Source organism: Musca autumnalis, unplaced genomic scaffold (genome assembly GCF_047663935.1).
Source record: "Musca autumnalis isolate F117 unplaced genomic scaffold, ASM4766393v1 scaffold_1, whole genome shotgun sequence".
Taxonomy (NCBI): domain Eukaryota; kingdom Metazoa; phylum Arthropoda; class Insecta; order Diptera; family Muscidae; genus Musca; species Musca autumnalis.
Window position 1 is genome coordinate 83,495,569 of NW_027411644.1, and position 16,745 is coordinate 83,512,313.

The following is a 16,745-nucleotide window of genomic DNA, read 5'->3' on the forward strand; positions in this document are numbered from 1 at the left end:
ACCCTTTTATCAATAAGTTTGTCACAAACATTGAACACCGTCTTTATGGGATTCTTATCCATGCGTATCGTTTTGCCATAGTAGGTCATGCGGCGACTGGTTTTGTATTTTGAATTGAAATTTAGTTCCTGGAAAAAAGGTGAAAAGGATTGATATGAATTCAAACGGAAGAAGAGTTTTCTAATAGAGGATGACCATTATCTTCTGTAAGGGGTAGTTTACACTATATGTAAATGTCATATGACATGAAATTTTCTATCATTATATAGTCGCTAATATGTGCAATATTGGGGATTTTCCTTACGCCATTTACTTTGCGCGTCCACACCAGCAAAAATGTAATAAAATTACGTCTCCACATTGCCTGCGTGGGTAGATATGGAATTCGTGGCATATGACATCGATAGATGGTGTAAACTACCTCTAAGACATCCAGTTTAGATTTCTATTTAAACCTCTTTTTGGCTTCTAACAAAACACATAAAGGCTCTTCAAATCCTTAGGTCTTTTCTTAGATTGCAAATTGGGTTTAAATGCGAATAGCAGGTAAGTTTTATATTAGAAGAGCTACTCGCCGCTCTATTAGAGTATCTGTTTCCATATTAATAACTCACCGATATAACATCCACAAATGTCTTGTTACTGATATTGTCCGCCAGTACTCCACCAATATTGTAGGTTTCATCGCTGGAATCATTTGCGAGGATAAGGTGTGGTGTAAGCAGCAGTAAAATGTAAACCGCTAAAGCGGTATATTTTGTAGAATTCTGATCTTGAAACATTTTTTTCGTTTTTGGATATCGATTTTATAACATTTTATCTGTAAAAGACGACAGAGGGATAGTAATAAGTTAAAGAATTTTAAAAAGCGCCCTATATACATATTTTTATAGATCAAAGGTTTGATGTAATTATTTAGTAGCCTAGTCTGGACAAGCCGTCAGTGCGTATTATGCACACTTGTGAGAATAACATATGGGAAAATACATTAACTTCAGCCTCCAGCCTCCAGCACTGGAAACAGTTCTGACACACTTCATTAGCAAAACACTAAAAAAGCAACGAACCTGTCCGTCCCGAAAGATGGAATAACTTCGCATGCCAACAAAAACGCTCATCAGAAGTTCGGAAGACTCTGTACCAAAAGTCGAAGTTCTTTTTCGGCAAAATTGCCAAGGATGCTGCTAACGGTTCAGTGCACGAACATGCGAAGACGTACAAGCTCGCATAAACACAAATTGTTAAGGATTATGAGATAGCTAAAATGTTACAAATCGACTATCGCCCCTCTACTTCTAAACTATAAAGTTCCCGGGCGGATGACATAAAGCCTGCTAGGCGTAAAAAGTTGAAGGATCATTTACAACAAAAATACCCTCCAACGATGTCGTTAAGGTAAACTAGAAACAAAATTGTCTGTACTGGTTATGGAACGGAAAGAGGATTATCCTTTGTTCCATTTTGACTCTATCGTGATGAATTGTGGTTTTAGGGTAATCAAATGCAAGGAAGAGTAGTCAAAGGGATTCCTGCAAAAAAAAAACTAAACTTAGAGATGCTTGGAACGACATCTGCCTGCGAAAAGTCCGATGTTATCTCGTGCCATAGCTTAGTTGCCCAATATAGTGTGCAACAGCTCCAATCTGCTGAAATGCCTTTCGAAGAAGTTCCAATGGTCGAGCAATCCATAATCACCACTCGAGAGATTAAGGAACGCGCTGTTCTTTGGCAAAAGGGAAGCCAAAGCAAAGATTCCACGCTCGCTTGTTCCGAATCGGGAAGGCAATGAAGATGACAGCGATAACGACAACATTCAGCTAAATGGGGCTATCTGCTTCAAATAAAACTGATGTTTAAAGTCGTGCACATCAAATAAAAACAATGTAGGGTCGCCTCAGACAACCTGTGGGTCGTTCTGCTTAAGGAGGATCTGGACATAGGCATCATCCAAGCACCCTATGAAGTAAAGGGTTTGGATAACAGTGGCTAAAGGTACTAACCCTACTTTTGGCAGGTGGTCCACTCTAGTATCCGACAGATGACAAATCGAAATATGTAATTGGAAGTCTTATATCATAATCGGCTACTATTCAACATATCTGAATAAATGTTATTTATCTCAACCCTTAAAAAACCAAAAAATCCGAGTAAAGTCATCTGTGCTATCTATGCCTTAATTATGAAGCTGTGGGTTGGAGACTTTAGTAGTGGTATTTTAGAGTCTTCTATAAAACAGAAGACTTATTTAGGGGTCTTCTATCTTATATAAGACCTCCTGTAGAATGAAGTCCTCTTCAGAGGTACCTTGTACTGTAAGACCTCTTTAGGAGTTCTCTATAGAATATAAGACCTATTTAGGGTCTTCTATAGAATAAAAGTCCTCTTTAGGGGTTTTTAATAGAAGTTTTCTATAGAAAAGAAGACATATTTATAGGTCTTCTATAAAAGCTTCTTTAGGAGTCTTCTGTGGAACATAAGGCCTCTTTAAGGATCTACTATATTAAGTTGTCTATAGAATAGAAGACCTCGTTAGGGTTCTTCTATAGAATATATAACCTCGTTAGGGTTCTTCTATAGAATAGAAGACCTCATTACGGATCTTCTATCGAATAGAAGACCTCATTAGGGGTCTTCTATAGAATAGAAGACCTAGTTAGGGGTCTTCTATACGAGTCTTCTATAAAATAGAAGATCTCGTTAGAGATCTTCTGTACCTCTTTAGGGGTCTTCTACAGAATAGAAGACCTCTTTAGGAGTCTTATGTAGAACAGATGACCCCTTTAGGGGTCTTCTATAAAATTTAAGACATCTTTAAGGATCTTCTATAGAATAGAAGACCTCTTTAGGGGTCTTCTATAGAATAGAAGACTTCTTTAAGGGTCTTCTATAGAATAGAAGACCTCTTTAGGGGTCTTCTATAGAATAGAACATCTCTTTAGGGGTCTTCTATAGAATATAACATCTCTTTAGGGGTCCTCTATAGAATAGAAGACATTGTTAGGGGTCTTCTTTAAAATAGAAGAGCTCGTTAGGGGTCCTCTATAGAATAGAAGACATCGTTAGAGGTCTTCTGTAGAATTGAAGACCCCTTTAGGTGTCTTCTATAAAATACAAGACCTCTTACGGGGTCTTCTATAGGACAGATGACCTCTTTTGAAGTCTTTTATAGAACACCAGACTTCTTCAGGGGTATTCTATAGAATAGAACACCTCTTTAAGGGTCTTCTATAGAATAGAAGATATCCTTGGGAGTCTTCGCTAAAATAGAAGACCTCTTTGAGGGTCTTCTATAGAATACCCCATTGGGGTCTTCTATAGAATAGAAGACCTCGTTTGGGGTCTTCTATAGAAGAGAAGACCTCTTTAGGGGTCTTCTATAGAATAGAGGACCTCTTTGGGGGTCTTCTATATAACACAAGACTTCTTTAGGGGTCTTCTATAATATAGAAGACCTCTTTTGGAGTGTTCTATAGAATAGAAGACCTCTTTAGGGGTCTTGTATAGAATATATGACCTCTTTAGGGGTCTCCTAAAAAATGTAAGACATCTTTATGGGTGTTCTTTAGTTAGAATTGAAGGTTGTTTGCAGAATTGTTACCGCCATGGAGTTCTGCTATAGAATAGAATACATATTTAGTGGTTTTCTATTGAAGAATGGACCTCTTTAGGTATGTTTTTTTTCATTGATGATGACATCGTTCGGAGTCTTCTTCATAATAAATGATCTCTTCTTTAGCAAGGAAGAACTATTCAGGGGTTTTATACATTGAAAGGTCTCATGCACGAGTATTTTATAATTGTTTATAAATTCCTCGTATTATCATAATTCCGATGTTATGGCAACTCTTTTTTTCTTTTGTTTACTGTTTTTTATCCATTATCATTTTTATGCCCCAATCCTCCCCACTTTTAACCGAAAAAAAAATAACAAACGATCATCTGTTTTGTGAAAACAAGCAGTCTCCCTCTTCTGTTCTCTCACTCTGTATAACACTCTTACTCATTTCCCCCTCCCAAAACAATGGGCGGCTTACTCTCGCCAACAAACAGTTCAATTCTCCCCCAAAATTTAACTCTTTGGCGTGTGTGACTGTGCTTTACTTTGTGCTGCTGGGGAGCTCTGTGTGTTGGCTTAATAAACCACGTCGTTCAGTCTTCTCCTCGGGTTACTCTCAGTTGAACGTCTTAAGCGCACACTTGTTGGATTCTAACGTAGAAACAAAACGCCGTCGGCCGTCGTCGTCTTCAGTGTTAAGCCCCCCCACCACCAACAAAAGCCAAAGAAAAAGAAGGCAAAAAGGAAAAAAGAATAAAATCTACCCAAAAGAAACTATTTTGAGCTGAAGAAAGTGAGCCTAGAAATTCAAATCCATTGAAAAGTAATTCAAAATAGAAAAGAATTATCCTCAGAAATTTGGTGTGGATTTTGTGGGTGGAAATAACAAAAATTCAGCTTTTATTTTAACGTCACATAATTTTAATATTTAATTTTCGTTTGTCTCGTCGTGTCTTAATACGTAGCAACATTTTTTTTGTCTTTTTTCAGTCGTCGTTTTCGTGACGACGACGTCTTCGTTGTTGTTATTTTTGTCTTTCATGCCGTCGTCTGTCGTGTAAGTTCAAGTCGAAAAAAGCTGTGGATCGTTTGTTGCGGTGCGCGCGTTTTGATCGTGTCTTGGGAACGGAGGGAGTCAATCGGTGGGTCGAGTCTTACTCAGCCACAGGTTTTTTTTTTGTTGTTGTTACGTTTGGGGCCGTGTTTGTTTTCAAGTGTGGTGTGTGTTTGTGCGCGGTGTTTTGTGTACTTTGGCTGTGTTTTTGCTTCTGCTACGTTGTTTTGTTGTTGTTGTTGTTGTTCTTGCCACCGTCGTGTAACGTGTACGATGTAGATATTTTTTGTGGTTTGTTGTGGCTATTATTGCTGCAGCCACGGCTCCAAAGCCAGCCTGGGCCTGATATTTTCTGAATTGTGGGGGGTTTAAGAAGTGCTGCTGCTTTTGTTATCTTTGTTATTGTAACTATTTATTTATGCCAAGCTGGGGTTTTTTGTTATTGTGCAGTTTGTACTTAGAAGCGGCGCTTTTTAATAAAAACAATTTTTCCTCAAAGTATTGAAGGGGAGAATGGAACGATAAAATAAAAAAACAGTGAACAATAAAAAATGTGTTAAAGGTGGAGAATCGATTTGAAAACAAATTGCTTTAAAGAAAGACCGACATTACCACGGTTTGGGATATAATATTTCGTGTTGAATCCTAGGGGAGATTAGGTATCTAGTAGACAAAAATGTGGTCTGCTATTAAATTGAAGGCCTTTAAAGGGAAAGAGAAGAGAACTGTAGATAAATGAAGACATCTGTCTTGATTTTCTCTAGAACCTACGACATCTATCTGTGCTTTCCTGGGTAAGAAGACACCATTGGGGCCTTCCACAGAATATAATACATCCATAGTGAACGTATATACATATTATAGGAGACCGCCGTAAGTGACTTCTATGTATATTATGGAAAATCTCCGTAGGTGTCTTCTATATTATAGAAGATCATCGTAGGTATCTTCTATAGATCACCTGTAGGGGTCTTTCATAAAATATAAAACATCTACATCTATATATATATATATATATATATATATATATATATATATATATATATATATATATATATACATATATAAAAGAGCTTGGTGATGAGTGTGTGAGTGAGTTACTGAGTGCAGACAGATCATCGCCCAGACGAAACGGCTCAAGCTAGAAGCTTGAAATTTTGAATGTGGGTTGTTGTTGGTGTGTAGGGGTGAGATAAGGCTGGGTGTTTGGAAATTCGAACTAGAAGGGTACGAAAAGTACTAAAAGGTACTAAATATGGTACCTTTTGTATTAGGCAAACGGGAAGAGCTAGAATTCTGAAATTTGGAACGAGGGTCACGAGAGCTGGAAAGATGTACCAAAGGGTTTTTGGAAATTCGACCTATAAGTGTACGGAAAGTACTAAAAGTTATTAAATTTAGTACCAATTGTATATTTTGAAAGGCTACAGCTAGAATCTTGAAATTTGGTATCGAAATCAAGTTTGGCAAGTGGTGTTTATAAAAGGATATGGTTTTGGAAATTCGTACTCATGTGTACGAAAAGTACTAAATGGTACTAAATTTAGTACAATTTGGATTTGGTTGAACAGATAGAGCTAGAAACCTATAATTTGGAGTTAAGATTACTGTTGAAGTGTAGGATTGAGATATGAGGGTGGTTTTGGAAATTCGTACTCATGTGTACGAAAAGTTCTAAATGGTACTAAATTTAGTACAATTAGGATTTGGGTGAATGGATAGAGCTGGAAACCTGAAATTTGTAATTAGGATTACTGGTGAAGGGTAGGATTGAGATATTGAGGTAGCTTTGGAAATTCGTACTTATGTGTACGAAAAGTACTAAAGTGTACTAAATTTGGTACAACTTGGATTTGGATAAATGGATAGAGGCGGAATCCTAAAATTTGGAATAATGATTACTGTTGGAGTATAGGATTAGGTAGTTTTGGCATTTCGTACTTATATGTACGAAAAGTACTTAATGGTACTAAATTTGGTACAATTTGGATTAGGGTAAACGGATAGAGCTGCAAACCTGAAATTTGGAATTAGGATTACTGTGAAGTGTAGGATTGAGATATGTAGGTATTTTTGGAAATTCGTACTAACACGGTACTAAATATGATACTACTTGGATTTGATTGAACGGATAGAGATGGAATTCTAAAATGTTGAAATAAGATTAGTGTTGGAGTACAGGATTGAGGTAATTTTGGAAATTCGTACTTATTGCTAACGAAAAGTCCTAAGTGGTACTAATTTGGTTTTGGGTTAACGGATAGAGCTGGGATCCTGAAATTTAGAATCATGGAGTGTAGAATTGAGATAGTTTATTCGTCGGGGTTGTGTGAGGTTGTCAAAGAAAAACTTCTCATTGAAGTTTTTTCTTGGTACACCTTTATACTTCGAGCTGACGATTGATGTTTGGGTATAAAATGTTTTTTGTAGGTCGCTGTTGACGTGTAGAGGTGTGATAAAGTCTTTTTTTGGAAATTCGAACTAAAGGTATACGAACAGTACTTAAATGAAATTAAATATCAATTAAAATAGGTATATTAACATCAAAAATTTTCAGTGTCTACCATTTTCATATTAAATATTGTTTATTTGTATATTATTCCCTTTCCGCATACGAAGTAGCGTGCATTTTGCTAGTTTTTACATATTTGCATAAAATGAGCATATGCAAAACCATATGCAGAAATACATACAAGGATTTGTGGTCTAAAAAACCCACCGAAATGGCTAAAATATGGTATTAAGTCTTCGTTAGGGGTATAAAACTTTTCACCTGAAATTTGTCCGCCTGGGTCCACGTCTTCATATAGCCCCCATAGAATGGTACCTCGCGATTTCCGATATTTTGAAGGTTGTGGCCTCAACATCACACTTAAATGGCTGACATTTTGTATAAAGTCTTCGTTGGGAGTATAAAACTTTCCATCTGAAAGTTGTCAGTATAGGTCCACGTCTTCATATAGCCCCCATAGAACGATATCTCCCGATTTTCGGTATTTTGAAAGTTGTAGCCTCAATATCCCTCCGAAATGGCTGAAATTTGGTATTAAGTCTTTCTTGGGGGTAAACAACTTTCCACCTGAAATTTGTCGGTATAGATCCACGTCTTCATATAGCCCCCATAGAACGGTACCTCCGGATTTCTGGTATTTATATGGTTGTGGCCTCAATATCCCTCCGAAATGGGTGAAATTTGGTATTAAGTCTTCCTTGGGGGTATAAAACTTTCCACCTGAAATTTGTCGGTATATGTCCACGTCTTCATATAGCCCTCATAGAACGGTACCTCCGGATTTCTGGTATTTTGAAGGTTGTGGCCTCAATATCCCTCCGAAATGGGTGAAATTTGGTATTAAGTCTTTCTTGGGGGTAAACAACTTTTCACCTAAAATTTGTCGGTGTAGGTCCACGTCTTCATATAGCCCCCATAGTACGGTACCTCCCAATTTACGGTATTTTGAAGGTTGTGGCCTCAATATCCCGCCAAAATGGCTGAAATTTGGTATTAAGTCTTTCTTGGGGGTAAACAACTTGCCACCTAAAATTGGTCGGTTTAGGTTCAGGCCTTCATATAGCCCCCATAGAACGATACCTCCCGATTTTCGGTATTTTGAAGGTTGAGGCTGTGGTTATACATTTCTCTATTTTTTTTTTACTTCTCTGAAAAGAATTTTAAACAGAAAAATTGTACATGCAAACATTTTTGTACCTATTATTGAAATATTTTTTGCATAATTTTGCATATGTCATATGTTTCGATTGCAATTTAATCAGAAGCCAAAAATCTGCCCAGTCCCAAAATTTGACGTAAATCGGACCAAAAATAGGTATTTACATACAAACAAAAGTGTACCCCAGACAACTTAGAAATTATTTTTGTAGTGACTGTTACTTTTAATTTTTAAATATTTGCGCAAAATATAATTTATTAATTTTGGGAAAAAAAGACAAAAATACCGATTATCTACAATTGCCGGATTTAAAACCTCATACAGAAAAACTACTTGACGTATCAATATCAAAATTCAGATTCCTTCTAGTTCATATGGTTTCTATCAATTCCCATCAATAATTTTGTACTACGAGGTACTTGGTTTTTACCATTTTTGGCCACGGTCGTGACACTGTGCCCCGTAGGTTAACGGTAACCCACGGCGAAACCACGGTGAGTTTTACATTCACTTGAGATAGGATGAACCCAGAAGCGGTCCAAGGAGTACTAAGATTATACTTCTTCATATGTGTTACCCACCATCCCTTAAACAAATTTCCAATTTGTTTTTCGTTTTGTAAATTCGTTTTAAATAGCAAATAATGACACATTCCAAAACATCGTCCCACAAAATGTGTCAACCACACCGTACACGACACAGTATAAGCAGAACAACCACAAAATGTGAATAATATCCAGAAAATAAAAAAAAAATTCTTTTGAATTTTGCATAGAATATTGTGTGTGTGAAGTAGAAATAAAAAACAACAACAGCAACAATAAATAAAATAAATTAGCAAATAAACCGAAAGTGAAAAAAAAATTAAAACAAAACAAAAAATAAAGTGTTGAATAAATAAATAAATCATTACTAAAACAACGGCAACGACGACTAAGTCCACAATCAACAACAACCTACCTGATCTTATCATAAACCTACGGCATCAACAACGGAACTAAACTTATTTGCCGTTTGCCGCCAAAAACAAATCACCAAAACAGCAGAACAAGTCATAACTCTCTTAGGGAGTTCATTGTTTAACTTTTTGTACAACAATTTATGGTAAGTCGACAAATTATGCCGATCTTCTTACAAAAGAAAGGTTTTTTAATATGGAAACAAAGTTTTTGTTATGATGTGAATATGAAAATGAAAAGGAATGGAAAACAAATCATAAAAGGCGAAGCACATGAAACACAGGATATGTTCGACCTAAATCAAATGTGGGTCGTCCGTTCAAAAATGTTTGATGCAGCTTATGTATTTTAAGGGCTGTTCCAGAATCGTTTTATATTTTTTACCACCGTTGTTTGATCCTGTTTATAATTATTTTAAGGCCGAGGTCAATGTCATTCTTCCTGAGATTATGGCCCAAAAAATCTTAAAGAACGATGGCCATCATCAAGCAACCGCACACAATTTCCCATGATATGGGATCTACTTTTTATAGCCGAATCCGAACATAGTATTTGAAGACACCACTTTTAGAAAAGTTTAACATGGTTATACTACTCAGGAAATGTCGCCTACATTGCGCTGAGGGGTATTTTTGCCACCGCAAATTTGCAAATTTTATGTTGCCTGACCTGGCAATCGAGAACATACAGTAGCACCACAGTGATATTCACGAATGGCCATTGCTGCTCTAAAATACCTGTCGCGACCAATTAAAATGAGTTATTTATCGTATACATATCCCCGATAAATAGCTGTACTCCAGGTTATAGGAACAACATTAGCTCGTTTTTGAAAGGTCATAACGGACTGGTCTTTGGGTCCAAGGTAAAGTTTTTTTACATTTTGAATGGTCAATGTGGACATCCGTACCAGAATTTGCGGAGAGTCCCTTGAAAAGGGTCTTTAGAAGCAGCTTTTCCCTTGGAAAGGGTCTTCAGAAGCTGTCTTTCCCTTGGAAAGGGTCTTCAGAAGCAGCCTTTCCCTTGGAAAGTGTCTTCCTTTCCCTTGGAAAAGGTCTTTAGAAGGACTCTTTCTCTTGGAAAGGGTCTTCAGAAGGACTCTTTCCCTTGGAAAGGGTTTTTAGAAGCACCCTTTTTCTTGGAAAGGGTTTTTAAAAGCACCCATTCCCTTGGAAAAGGTCTTTAGAAGCACCCTTTCCCTTGGAAAAGGGTCTTTAGAAGCAGTCTTTGCCTTGGAAATGGTCTTTATAAGCAGCCTTTCCCTTGGAAAGGGTCTTCAGAAGCAGTCGTTTCCTTGGAAAGGGTCTTGAGAAGCATCCCTTCCCTTGGAAAGGGCCTTCAGAAGCACCATTTCCTTTGGAAAGTGTCTTCAGAAGCACCATTTCCCTTGTAAAGTGTCTTCAGAAGCACCCTTTCCCTTGGAAAGTGTCTTCAGAAGCACCCTTTCCATTGGAAAGTGTCTTCAGAAGCACCCTTTCCCTTGGAAAGTGTCTTCAGAAGCACCCTTTCCCTTGGAAAGTGTCTTCAGAAGCACCTTTTCCATTGGAAAGTGTCTTCAGAAGCAACCTTTCCCTTGGAAAGGGTCTTTAGAAGGAATCTTTCCCTTAAAAAGGGTTTTTAGAAGCACCCTTTCCCTTGGAAATGGTCTTCAGATGCATCCTTTGCCTTGGAAAGGGTCTTTATAAGCAGCCTTTCCCTTGGAAAGGGTCTTCAGAAGCAGTCTTTCCCTTGGAAAGGGTCTTTAGAAGCAGTCTTTCCCTGGAAAGAGTCTTCAGAAGCAATCTTTCCCTCGGAAATGGTCTTCAGAAGCATCCCTTCCCTTGGAAAGGGTCTTCATAAGCACCCTTTCTCTTGGAAGGGTCTTCATAAGCACCCTTTCTCTTGGAAGGGTCTTCATAAGCACCCTTTCTCTTGAAAGGGTCTTCATAAGCACCCTTTCTCTTGAAAGGGTCTTCATAAGCACCCTTTCTCTTGGAAAGGGTCTTTAGAAGGACTCTTTCCCATGAAAAGGGTTTTTAAAAGCACCCTTTCCCTTGTAAAGTGTCTTCAGAAGCACCCTTTCCCTTGGAAAGTGTCTTCAGAAGCACCCTTTCCCTTGGAAAGTGTCTTCAGAAGCACCCTTTCCCTTGGAAAGTGTCTTCAGAAGCACCCTTTCCCTTGGAAAGTGTCTTCAGAAGCACCCTTTCCCTTGGAAAGTGTCTTCAGAAGCACCCTTTCCCTTGGAAAGTGTCTTCAGAAGCACCCTTTCCCTTGGAAAGTGTCTTCAGAAGCACCCTTTCCCTTGGAAAGTGTCTTCAGAAGCACCCTTTCCCTTGGAAAGTGTCTTCAGAAGCACCCTTTCCCTTGGAAAGTGTCTTCAGAAGCACCCCTTCCCTTGGAAAGTGTCTTCAGAAGCACCCCTTCCCTTGGAAAGTGTCTTCAGAAGCACCCCTTCCCTTGGAAAGTGTCTTCAGAAGCACCCTTTCCCTTGGAAAGTGTCTTCAGAAGCACCCTTTCCCTTGGAAAGTGTCTTCAGAAGCACCCTTTCCCTTGGAAAGTGTCTTCAGAAGCACCATTTCCCTTGGAAAGTGTCTTCAGAAGCACCATTTCCCTTGGAAAGGGTCTTCAGAAGCAATCTTTCCCTCGGAAATGGTCTTCAGAAGCATCCCTTCCCTTGGAAAGGGCTTCAGAAGCACCCTTTCCCTTGGAAAGTGTCTTCAGAAGCAGTCTTTCCCTTGGAAAGGGTCTTCAGAAGCACCCTTTTTCTTGGAAAGGGTCTTTAGAAGGATGCTCTTAAGAAGCATCCTTTCCCTTGGAAAGGGTCTTAAGAAGCATCCTTTCCCTTGGAAAGGGTCTTCAGAAGCAGCCTTTCCCTTGGAATGGGTCTTCAGATGCTATCTTTCCATCGGAAAGGGTCTTTATAGGCACCCTTTCCCTTGGAAAGGGTCTTCAGAAGCACTCTTTCTCTTGGAAAGGGTCTTTAGAGGCACCATTTCCCTTGGAAAGGGGTCTACAGAAGCCCCCTTTCCTTTGGAAAGAATCTTTAGAGGCACCCTTTCCCTTGGAAAGGGTCTTTAGAAGCACCCTTTTTCTTGGAAATGGTTTTTAGAAGCACCCTTTCCTTTGGAAAGCCTAGCATGTCTGACTGTTACAAACGCTTTGCTCAGATCCAATGCTACCATCACTGTTCTGTGGCACGGTTTGTCCAGGTTGGGTCCGCCAATATATCTAGAAATGCCGTTCAGTGCTGTTGTGGTAATATGCTGCTTCCGGAACCTGTGTTGATGATCCGCATCTGGATAACACGCTCTGATGCTGGAGAGGAGTAACGCCTCGAGTATCTTTGCTACTGGCGATAGAAGTGACAACGGCCTGTTTGATTCACTTTTGCAGGCATCTTTGTCAGGTTTCAGCAGCGGGACCACCCTGCCCATCTTCCATGCTTTGGGAACTATTAGGGTGGCCGGCGATAGCTTGAGGTCCTTACTTAAATACTCGACTCCCGAGCCATCAGGCTGTTTTAGCATCATCATTGAAATTCCGTTAGGTCCAAGCGCTTTGGACGATTTTGCACCTCGGATAACATTTTCAACATCACCCATCGTAAATTGTGGTGGTTTCTCCTCGGATGGAAGGGATCGCAAACTTCTCTTCGCCCGCTTGCTATAGGGGTGCTCGATAAATTGCAAAAATAGCCCGTGCACCTCTTCGGATCTGTAATAGCCACACCGTTAAACATGACAGATGTCCGATCATCCCTCCTACTAGGGTTCGATAGCACCTTAACCGTTGTCCACAATTTACTACAACCGGTACCAATGTTGCAGCACTTCAGATGCTCTAGCCACTTTTTCCGCTTGTGTTCAGCGACTAACCTATTGACTTCCACTTCCAGCTCTCTGACTCTTAGGGGCATTAGGGTTCGCCCGGCTCATCACGCTCATTTGCTAATCCCGTCGCCTCTACTGGGAAATTAGGTCTTATTTCAGGTATTTGATCGGCAGGAATATGGCGAGCGACTGCAGCAGTGATGATGTCTCGGAAATTCCTCTCTGCTACCCGAACATCAAAGGGATTGGGCAGGTCTCTGAAACGCTGTGTGGTGAATTCTCTGAATCCTTGCCAATTAGCTTTCCCGTGGTTAATGAAAGTACGGCGTTTAGAGGTTATGAAGTGGGGTGGTTTATTGATTCGCTGGTGCCCTTATATGCCTGATGATATACTTATATAATTGTTCCTACAAACATCCCAAAAAAGACAAGAGAACTCCCAGTAAAACTTCGTATCATTATTCGATACTAAAATTTTAACAGAGAATTCTTGTGGACACAATTTGGTTCTCAGATTACCATGTTTCCTTTTAAAGTGGATATCTCCAGCTAAAGAATGACTTTTTGGTGGCCGTAAAGTCCCAGCCAATTCAAAAAAGGGGATTTTCAACGTTCCATTTCACTATCATCCACCTGAACCACAAGTACTCAGAGACACAAGTTCGATAACAAACATTTTATAAGTAATCTCTTCTTTTGTGATCTTGTTTTGTCGGTTGTTGTTCGAAGGGGAGATTTCATGTTGAATACCTCCATATTTCATCTACAATTAAAAGCAATTGAACTTTGCCAGTGGGTGCTCTTCTCTTTGTTGTGACCGTTTTTTTTATCAAGAGGGGGGCTTGTAGAGATCGTTATGTTTGTCCTATTGAACTTGCGCTTATTGAGGTACCGATTATATCATTTTTTTGCGTGTCTCTTACTTATGCTTGCGTTTATTGTATGTAGATAGATATGTACGTAAATTGACCATGAAATGTATGTCAAGTTTATGGTTTCATTCATTCAGTTTAACATTCCATTAGCTTTTGTACCCTGCGAACTAATTCCCCATGAAGAAGAGCATTTTAAAAAGGGAATGGGAATTAAGTAGAGGATAGTAGAAACGTATTTTTTACAAGAAAAAGGAAAATACAAGGCGAATTTGTATAGATATCATTCAAAATAGTTCAGAAGAGACCCAACATAAAATAAGGCCAAATCTATTCCATTGATTTAGCCAGAATCTTCTGGATGTTGCTCTAGATACCTTTTGAACGAAGTAACTAAGTTGATCCAAATTATGTGAAGCCCTATATATATCATGTTCGATCTTAGGGTATTTAACTGACGTATAACAGTACTTTTCCTCTTTACTGTATCTGCTCTGTATACACCAGTATCATTCATTTCGTGTGGCATTTATAACAATTAAATGATATTTAATACCCTTTAGAAGAATGGTGAGAGAGAAGGGAGGGGATATAGAAAATCACAATTGATTGAATGAATATCAGATTCTGAATGGAGATTGGCCCCCATAAGTTGAATCAATTGAAATTGATTGATTCATAATATCCATTGAACTTCTGAACTGGACGTTAGCAAAAAGGTCACACAATTACAGCTGTAGATTAATTGTCCGCTAATATCGCAATGATATTTCTCCAAGAAAGAACGAACAAATAAAAGCGAAAGACAGAAATCGTTTAATTATTCATGATTTCGTTCAATATACACCTTGACCTTCAACTCTGTGGTTAGATAAGTAATTTAAAGACAAACACATACAAACGCACAGCGCAAATGTTGTAAACAAATTGCGGTTGTCGATGATGATCGTAATTAATGGAGAGTGATTAATATTGCTCAAGAGAAAGTAGGGTAAAAACAGAATAAAGGCCTACATCGCACTGTGGTTCCGCTCGTGGACAAAAATCTTAAATTTTATGGCGACAAATTTGATTGCGATTGAAAGAAATATTCTCCAAACACATTAAATGTTTAAAATCCAATATGATTTTTGCCAATTTACAGCGGTAATATGTCAAGTTAAGTCGAAGAAATTGAGACTTGAATGCGGTGCCTTAAAAACGAAAAATAGATCCGCAAAGCATTCGTAGTTTACGAGTGAAATTAAAAAGAGTTGAAAAGGTTACTTACTTACTTAGCTGGCCCATTACAGAACATTTGTTCCATAGACCGAACTAAGAAAAGATCTCCAATTCTCTCTGTTTTTCGCTTCGCTTTCTGGAATACCGCGCCTTTTCATTTCTTCATCCACTTGTATGCTCCATCGAAGCTTAGGCCTGCCGACTCTGAGTGCACCGCCATGTGGCATGTATTCATACGCCTTTTTAGCGGGTTCATCATCGCTCATTCTTATAATATGGCGTAGCCAACGCAATCGTTGCATCTCGATACGTCTAACTATATTCATGTCTTTGTACAGCTGATAAAGCTTGTGGTTCATACGACGTCGATATTCACCGTCAACACAAATAGGCCCGTAGATCTTTCGAAGAATTTTCCTCTCAAACACACCAAGCACTGCCTTATCTGCTTGCGCAAGTACCCATGCTTCGTAGCCATACATTAGCATGGGTAGTATCAGCGTTTTGTATAGTATTATTTTTGTTTGACGAGATATGGCATTGTTTTTAAATTGCTTACTTAAACCAAAGTAGCATCTGTTGGCCAATACAATTCTTCGTTTTATTTCATAACTGATGTTGTTTGTTGTGTTTATGGCAGTGCCGAGGTAGACGAAGTCTTTAACTACCTTAAAATTATAGGTACCAACTTCCACAGTTGGTCCGAGCTCTATGGACGCTTTGCGCGTCGACACCATCAATTTGGTCTTTTCGCCGTTTACCGCCAGACCCACTTTCGCAGATTCTGCTTCGACCTTCCTAAAGGTATCAGTCACTTCCTTTACTGATCGTCCCATGATGTCTATGTCATCAGCATAAGCAAGTAACATTTGCATCTCGTATTACCTTTTCCAGCAAAATGTTGAATATGTCACACGAAAGGCTGTCTCCTTGTCTGAAATTTCTTTTGGTACAAAATACTTCGGAGAGGTTCTTTCCAATTTTAACTGAGGACCTAGTATCAGTTAAAGTCATCTTACAAAGCCGGATGAGCTTTGCGGGGATACCAAATTCAGACATTGCATGGAATACCTTTGATCGGAAGGGACTGTCGAATGCTGCTTTATAATCGACGAAAAGGTGATATGTGCCGATCTGCATTTCTTGGGTCTTCTCCAGGATTTGCCGCAGGGTAAATATCTGCTCAATAGTGGACTTGCCAGGTCTAAAGCCACATTGGTATGGTCCAATTATTTCGTTGACCATTGGATTTAGTCGTTCGCACAATATCCCTGACACTATCTTATAGGCAATAGGAAGAAGACTTATGCCCCTATAGTTGGAGCATACACTCTTATCTCCTTTCTTGTGGAAGGGACACAGGATGCTCAGGTTCTAATCGTCGGCTACGCGTTCTTCCTGCCAGATGGTGCTAACTAACTGATGCATACACCTTCTCAGCGCGTCGCCTCCGGTTTTAAACAGCTCGGCTGGTAAGCCATCAGCTCCTGCTGCTTTATTATTCTTCAGCCGGTTGGTTGCTGTTTTTACCTCATCTTGGCCGGGCGGTATACATTCTATACCATCTTCTGGGATTGGATCTGTGGTATCTTCGTCTTCGCAC

At 39.1% G+C, this 16,745-nt stretch overlaps 2 protein-coding genes across 13 annotated transcripts in view; one reads left to right on the forward strand and one right to left on the reverse strand.

The window, feature by feature from the left end:
- Positions 1-16,745, reverse strand: part of Nmdar1 (glutamate ionotropic receptor NMDA type subunit 1) — a 55,608-nt gene that overhangs the window by 30,093 nt on the left and 8,770 nt on the right. The window contains exons 2-3 of the mRNA XM_073983266.1: positions 615-820; positions 3-128 (exon numbers count right to left, since the gene is read on the reverse strand). Of these exons, the coding sequence (XP_073839367.1) occupies positions 3-128; positions 615-782 (294 nt within the window). The 5' untranslated portion in view covers positions 783-820. The remainder of the gene's footprint in view (positions 1-2; positions 129-614; positions 821-16,745) is intronic.
- The window catches only part of Itpr (Inositol 1,4,5,-trisphosphate receptor), a 153,440-nt gene continuing 140,846 nt past the window's right edge, over positions 4,152-16,745 (forward strand). For 2 of the 12 annotated variants that reach the window (XM_073983166.1, XM_073983217.1), the window contains exons 1-2: positions 4,152-4,775; positions 9,057-9,385. The gene's annotated coding sequence lies outside the window, so the exon portion shown is untranslated. Of the gene's footprint in view, positions 4,879-8,918; positions 9,386-16,745 lie in introns of all 12 variants that reach the window. The other 10 variants (XM_073983173.1, XM_073983242.1, XM_073983178.1 and 7 more) reach the window with 9 other exon arrangements.